Source organism: Agrilus planipennis, unplaced genomic scaffold, assembly GCF_000699045.2.
Source record: "Agrilus planipennis isolate EAB-ADULT unplaced genomic scaffold, Apla_2.0 scaffold257, whole genome shotgun sequence".
NCBI classification, from domain to species: domain Eukaryota; kingdom Metazoa; phylum Arthropoda; class Insecta; order Coleoptera; family Buprestidae; genus Agrilus; species Agrilus planipennis.
In genome coordinates this window covers 58628-66691 of record NW_020438985.1, presented here as the reverse complement: position 1 = coordinate 66691, position 8064 = coordinate 58628, and the positions used below count along the sequence as shown (strand labels likewise).

General features: G+C 31.5%; 1 protein-coding gene and 1 long non-coding RNA gene across 3 annotated transcripts in view; both read left to right on the top strand.

The window, feature by feature from the left end:
- The window catches only part of LOC112903888 (hypoxia-inducible factor 1-alpha-like), a 57466-nt gene extending 54336 nt beyond the window's left edge, over positions 1-3130 (top strand). Inside the window, exon 8 of the mRNA XM_025975617.1 lies at positions 2109-3130. Within this exon, the coding sequence (XP_025831402.1) occupies positions 2109-2405 (297 nt within the window). The 3' untranslated portion in view covers positions 2406-3130. The remainder of the gene's footprint in view (positions 1-2108) is intronic.
- A 2521-nt stretch (positions 3131-5651) lies between these two features.
- On the top strand, positions 5652-7530 carry LOC108740954. 2 transcript variants are annotated; one of them, XR_003231325.1, is made up of 5 exons: positions 5652-5942; positions 6105-6281; positions 6691-6854; positions 7135-7417; positions 7491-7530. It is a non-coding gene; the product is annotated as an uncharacterized LOC108740954 (long non-coding RNA). The 2 variants fall into 2 exon arrangements; XR_001938434.2 differs by lacking the exon at positions 7491-7530 and having other exon boundaries at positions 7135-7474.
- The last annotated feature ends 534 nt before the right edge of the window (positions 7531-8064 follow it).

Sequence of the window (8064 nt, the reverse complement as noted above, 5' to 3'; positions counted from 1 at the left end):
TACATTTATTATAACAAAGTACAAATTTATTTCAAATAACAACAATACATCAATATAAACAATGTATCTAAGATATAATACATTCTAACGAATTATAAAAGTTAAAACTAAACCTGTAACAGACAAGAAAATCAATAAAATTTCAAAGAAAATACATTAATTATACATAAACTGTCATACCATTATTATTTAAATGCAACATTAGGGAGAAAAAAGCCTTCCTAACCTTCTGTGGCCTCCGCATCTCCCCTTATAGCCACCCTATCCACCCAAAACGAACACTAATTTTGAAAGCGTAAACAAATAATTAATTTAATTTAACAATTATACCAAAAAATCAATTTAGAAACATTTTAAATATCAACCTAAGTTATGATTATATAGATATAACAGTTTATGCAGTAAAAAAGAAAATGCCTGTAAGAGAAAGACAAGAAAACATATAAATTACAATAAAAAGCAAAAAAGAAAACGACGTCTTCGTTCTTCTTAGGAAATACCTCATAATCTGAAAGCGAATAGTGCAATTACAAGGACTAACGACAAATACTAATAGCTTTGGTAGAGAAGATCGGACAGATTTCGCCAAGGCAAGCTGGGCAGTCGCCTATTGCTCCTATTCCAGATAACCCACTGTACCCTGTCTGAAAGGAAGTAACGCTAGAGTAGACTCGCGAAAAGTGTATAAGACACTTTTAAGATCAACTAAATAGCTAAGCCCAAGGGAAGTNACTTCAATAATAAATGTCCTAGAGCACTAGACAAAATGAATGATCTATAATATATAAATGAAAGATCTCAGCATTTTGTGTTCATCAGAAAAGAGTGCAGGTCACATGGTTCACGCGTGCGTGGCTAAAACGTGCGCCTTAAGAATAAGTGCATTTTTGGGAAATGTTTGGGCGAAAAGCTTTGAGTTCGTATCCAGCTTTTCGTGTATATATCGTCGTGACCGGATTCTATTGAAAGGTACATGTATTTGTATTTGTTGAGAAAATTCAGAAATATCGAAATGCTTCACTGTGAAGCTATCCACAGGAGTATCTCGAATAACAAAAACATTAATTGCAAGTACCGCGTGGGTAGTCTTTTCGGAATATTCCAGACACTAATTTGATACACCATTTTAGTGCTTTAAATACATTTTTTTTATACATACTACTCATTGTAATTGCAAAGTTGCACAAAGCGATCAATGGGGACTCTAGTTAGTAAATACGTATACATATATCTATTAAAATTTTTATTAGAACAAAATTTGTCTGTTGCCAATGTTGAACTTTTCAATCTTAGAGACGTTATTGCAGAATTTGTGAGAAAAAAGATTTTTTTGGTATCGCAATGTAATGTTGCAGAAAAAAAATACCCTCTTAAATCTCGTCTTTTATTTTACTCTCTTTCTTGCTATCTCGCCCTTTTTTATCGTTTCGTCGTACTTTATTCGTTATTAACATTTTTATATGACACTATAATCAGTAAATATTAAGATGTTATGGTACACAGTTAAAGAAATAGTATCCTTATTTTACCTTTTTTCCAATTTTTACATGAATAATATTGAAAGCTATTACTAAATGAAACGAACTATTAATAATAAAAAAAATACACGTAATGTTTTACACGACTGTGGCATAGACAATAAGGATAGTTTTTTCAACTTATCTACAAATAGATATTCTTTTTTAAGAATATTAATATATGATATTAGCAACGATGAGACAACAAGAACATGTTTTCCTGATAATACTGGTGTATTAACGAACAATGAAATACAACTGAAGAAAAAACCGGCATTTGCCATATTGCGAGAAGAAAATCACACATCAAATATTTATTAATTACATTTATTTAATTATTCTAAGTCATTCTTTGTAAGTTTCATCTTAATTTAAATTTTTAGTTTGTAATATGAGAAAAATGTAACTCTAGTAGGTAGTACTTCGTAAGAAATGAGTTAATGTAACAATCCTTTTAGACGCTGCTGTTCTTCCATAATTATACGAAATATATTTCATATGTAAAAAAAATATTATGTATTACACAAAAAATATTTTTCCGTTTATCATGCTTAATGAGACAGTTTCTTATTTATTTTTTTTAATTTGTAGAATGAATCGAATGATACAACAGCACCGAAAAGTGTTGAGGAGAAGTTAACGGGGCAGCTCAGCATTCCTTTTGACAGGAATCGAACGAAACCTCCAGACACCGTTTCACCGCATCAGTTTCTGTTGAGGAAAAACTCATTATCCCTTCTGGATCCAGAGGCAACTTCCATAGCATCTCTTCTGGACCTCACGCGACAGGATTACGAAGTAAACGCACCTGTTAAAAGCCTCATATTGCAGGGAGAAGAATTGCTCAAAGCCTTGGAAGGTAGTCCTCACCTTGCTGGTGTCCAGTAAAGGTAATAGGAGGTTCGAATTCGGTGTGTAATATACATATATACATATACGACAGTAAGTAAATGGTAAGATGTTAAAAATAAACTGGTTAAAGTACTAGGCTACGGTTAAATTAATTAGGAGGTGATGCAACTGGCAAGGGACTGTACACGTACACTGGTGTTGATTGAACGTTTTATGGAGTTTTGTCTTAATGCTCTCTCTGTATACAAAAATGTGAACTATCAATGTTACATATTTTGCTACAGGACCATCGTATTACCTCCAAGACTTTTTGTACACAGAATAATTATATCATAATACATATTATCTAGCATTTGGTAGAATAAGAATAACTCATTATAATAATTTTTGGTACTCTTACTGCCATATGTAATAACTATTGTTAATTGAAAAGTTTATTAATCCATTTCTTTGTTGCTATTCTAAACTATTTGATTAGTTAACGTTAAAAAAATTACATATATATTATTATATGCGGAATTGTTTTCCGAATTGGGTGTTATTTAGATCTGCATAAGTATGTTTGTAAAATAAGTGCATATATTATTTACTTGTAAAAAATTTATCAAGAACTTTTAACCGTCAAGGACATTTTTAACATATAAAAATGTTCGTTAATGTAATATGTCCCTCAACTTGGTATAGTAGGTCGGGATAGAAAAGAAAATATCGCCATAAGATGTTATTTTCTTCTAAATGTAAATAAAGTATGTTTTAATTACTTTGTGTGATTTTTAAAATTTTTAAAATCATTCAAAGGTAAAAATACAAAATAAAAAATTGAAAGGTAAGTTTGTGGAATCATCTTCAGCGCAGTCCCTTTCCTTATTTAATCTAAAGTCCCCTTAATCTCCCCTGCCTTTCTTCTTCTATTTCTTCTTTCTTTCTGTGGAATATAATTCTTAAATTTTAAAATTTATACTTGTAATTTTGCTTTTTGCGATAAGGAATTTTCTTCTTAACTATTCCTTCTATATTCGTGGAAGAAGGATCTAAACTTTCCCTCACTGAAAGCTGTAAGTACAGCTCAGTTTTTAACAACTGCGTCTGATACCTTTTCATCAAGAAGAGTCAATGTTGTAAGCAGAAACATAAAAAGCATGTGACTTGTGAAAGCCGACTATTGAAGCTTTCGTTCTACAACTCAAGGTAAGACTTCATTGTTCCCTATTTATTTAAATTGAAAAAAAAAAGTAGTATTAGAATTAGAAACAGCTTAGCAATATATACTATTATTAAAAAGAGAAGATAATTATGTTGAAACAATTCCACGTCTTTTCCGTTAATTCAATTTAACTTAGTGGGTGAGAGGAATACGGATAGTAATAACAGTAAATTAATTAAATATGTCCAGCGGTACATTTATAAGGTGGCGAGCGCATAACGCTTCTTTATACAATAGCCCCAAATTGTCCGCTATATTGTTAGTGATTTAGGTAATTGCCAGACTTCAGTTTATCCATTTTTTAAAACACGTTTGGCGTTTATAGCACCACTACAAACGTACTAAATCTATCATGTTTTATCTATGTTTATGATTCATCTTGTCTCGAAAGTGAAAGTAAACCCACGCCACGTCGCCATTTTAATATTTAGAATTTTACAATTTTACTTGCTTTTCTGTGCGTGTTTTTACTCATTATTATGGTTTATTTCTTTATTACGATAGTTAATTTGCTTGTTCCTCATTTCTACAGACTGAAGGTACATGAGAGAGGAAATCGAAGTTCATTCTGATGCTACTGAAGAAACAAGTAGTCTTATGGTGTTCTTGCTATTAACTATTCATCTTGGGTATGCTGTAGTTAATTAAGGTGAGCATACAATCTATTAAATCTTTATATAGTATGTATTTGATATCGACAAAGAAAAAGATTCAATATTACTTTTACATTATATTATGCAATATTTTTTACTATTTGGGAAGCAAAGTTAATTATATCTGAATACTCTTTCATAAAATTACATTTTACTAGGACATTATGAAAACTGCGGGTACCATTAAGTTATGGAGCATTGGTTGTATCAGTCCTCATTCGCTCCAGAAAGTAGGTCTATCTATGATCCTAAATAAAGCATGAAAATGCCTCTTTTCCATTGGGTATGGAGACAGTGTGTTGTTGCTAAAAGAAAGGATTTATGTCATGAATGTGGTAAGTAACAGTATCAATTAAAAATGGTAATGATGTCCTAAAAACTCCAATTTCTTACACATTTGCATCTTAATTTCAATATACAATTTTTAAATAACGTTGCATAAAATGCAGCAACAGAACAGCAGAATTAATATGGAACGTAACCTTTCTATCATTATGTTAATGTTAGCTTAATGCAAACTTAAGTACATTTTGGTATGAATGTATTTGTAGGAAAAGGAGCATCAAATATGTAAACTTTCAGTATAGCAGGTGTTTATTTTACTTATTAATGTATGGTACATTGTGTATCTGTTATTTTGTCCATTATGTGACTCTAAATTTACCATCACATNGTAAATTTAGAGTCAGGTAAGTTTGTGGAATCATCTTCAGCGCAGTCCCTTTCCTAATTTAATCTAAAGTCCCCTAAATCTCCCCTGCCTTTCTTCTTCTATTTCTTCTTTCTTTCTGTGGAATATAATTCTTAAATTTTAAAATTTATACTTGTAATTTTGCTTTTTGCGATAAGGAATTTTCTTCTTAACTATTCCTTCTATATTCGTGGAAGAAGGATCTAAACTTTCCCTCACTGAAAGCTGTAAGTACAGCTCAGTTTTTAACAACTGCGTCTGATACCTTTTCATCAAGAAGAGTCAATGTTGTAAGCAGAAACATAAAAAGCATGTGACTTGTGAAAGCCGACTATTGAAGCTTTCGTTCTACAACTCAAGGTAAGACTTCATTGTTCCCTATTTATTTAAATTGAAAAAAAAAAGTAGTATTAGAATTAGAAACAGCTTAGCTATATATACTATTATTAAAAAGAGAAGATAATTATGTTGAAACAATTCCACGTCTTTTCCGTTAATTCAATTTAACTTAGTGGGTGAGAGGAATACGGATAGTAATAACAGTAAATTAATTAAATATGTCCAGCGGTACATTTATAAGGTGGCGAGCGCATAACGCTTCTTTATACAATAGCCCCAAATTGTCCGCTATATTGTTAGTGATTTAGGTAATTGCCAGACTTCAGTTTATCCATTTTTTAAAACACGTTTGGCGTTTATAGCACCACTACAAACGTACTAAATCTATCATGTTTTATCTATGTTTATGATTCATCTTGTCTCGAAAGTGAAAGTAAACCCACGCCACGTCGCCATTTTAATATTTAGAATTTTACAATTTTACTTGCTTTTCTGTGCGTGTTTTTACTCATTATTATGGTTTATTTCTTTATTACGATAGTTAATTTGCTTGTTCCTCATTTCTACAGACTGAAGGTACATGAGAGAGGAAATCGAAGTTCATTCTGATGCTACTGAAGAAACAAGTAGTCTTATGGTGTTCTTGCTATTAACTATTCATCTTGGGTATGCTGTAGTTAATTAAGGTGAGCATACAATCTATTAAATCTTTATATAGTATGTATTTGATATCGACAAAGAAAAAGATTCAGTATTACTTTTACATTATATTATGCAATATTTTTAACTATTTGGGAAGCAAAGTTAATTATATCTGAATACTCTTTCATAAAATTACATTTTACTAGGACATTATGAAAACTGCGGGTACCATTAAGTTATGGAGCATTGGTTGTATCAGTCCTCATTCGCTCCAGAAAGTAGGTCTATCTATGATCCTAAATAAAGCATGAAAATGCCTCTTTTCCATTGGGTATGGAGACAGTGTGTTGTTGCTAAAAGAAAGGATTTATGTCATGAATGTGGTAAGTAACAGTATCAATTAAAAATGGTAATGATGTCCTAAAAACTCCAATTTCTTACACATTTGCATCTTAATTTCAATATACAATTTTTAAATAACGTTGCATAAAATGCAGCAACAGAACAGCAGAATTAATATGGAACGTAACCTTTCTATCATTATGTTAATGTTAGCTTAATGCAAACTTAAGTACATTTTGGTATGAATGTATTTGTAGGAAAAGGAGCATCAAATATGTAAACTTTCAGTATAGCAGGTGTTTATTTTACTTATTAATGTATGGTACATTGTGTATCTGTTATTTTGTCCATTATGTGACTCTAAATTTACCATCACATCACATTAAAATATTCCTTATTTACTTTCATTAAAATTGGTAATTGATTATTTTTTCTTGCCCGTTTTTGTAGATGGTTCATGAGAAGGAATTCCAGTTAATTTTTAATGCTAATAAAACAACCGATGCTTTTCACGCAAGGGAGAGACAACTGGAAATTAATTTGGAAACCACTAAAACAACAGATTGTCTGGAGTGATATCCCCTTTAGAACGCTACTTACTGCAATTAACTAAGGTGAGAATTCATAACGTGCTATTACCCTATTAATATGGTTTATCTATGGTATTCATTTTAACATTTATCTATTGTCCGCAGCATCTATAGTATTTCATTTAACAGTTATCTATGATTATTTCACATTTATATGTCAAATACGATCTGTCATGTAAGCTCGACGCTTGTCGCCCTTTTATAATTCGACTGTTTTACTTGTTTTTTGGTCCGTTTTTAGGTGTTCTTAATCCCTTTCTTAATTAATAGTGTAACTAATATGATTTTTTGTCCATTTCTGCAGATTATCCAAGAAAAGAGAGAGAATTAAAGTCAGTTTGGTTATACTGAAACAGCCAGCCAATGTCTACATGGGTGTGGTCTTTCGTGGATTATATTCTTGATTTGCTGTTTTGTCTTCACCTTACCACACTATACAGTCAATTTTCAACCGCCGAGTGAGAGCAACTGGAGATTTTTTTGAGTTCCTCTGAAAGAACAAATTTTCTGCTGTGGTGTTCCTCCTGGTTTTAGTGTGCTTTTCACACATACAAACTTTGGAATTTTACAGTCTACAGTTAATTAAGGTGAGAATACTTGATATAATTAATTTTAATTGCTCTGCTCTTTATTAATCTGTTACCACCGTATCTGTTTCAGTTCGACGTTGGAGAAGACAAAGATGACCCCATAGTTGAAATAGTTCTTTATCTTGCATGCTCTATCTGGTAGAATTCATTAAGTTGATTTTATTCAAATTAATTTTTTATTTTGCATGGTTTTTGCAGTTCATTTTATTTGAATTAGTTTTTTATTTTGCATGCTTATTTTTGTTCATTTTATTTGAAGTAATTGTTGATTGTAGATGTTTTTATTATTTTTTTTTTATGTAGTAGTAGAAATAACACGTTTAGTAGTTGTAGTACAGTCTAACATGTCTCTTGCTTACCTCTTCGCTTAGCTTACTGCATATTCTTACTATAAATTGCTTTGCATTTACCCTACGAGTTCTACATGATTCAACGTTTCGTTATCGTGTGTGTTTCTTCTCACCCTTGTGGAATTAGGGAGGGCCTCCCCGAACGACTTCCCTTGGGCTTAGCTATTTAGTTGATCTTAAAAGTGTCTTATACACTTTTCGCGAGTCTACTCTAGCGTTACTTCCTTTCAGACAGGGTACAGTGGGTTATCTGGAATAGGAGCAATAGGCGACTGCCCAGCTTGCCTTGGCGAA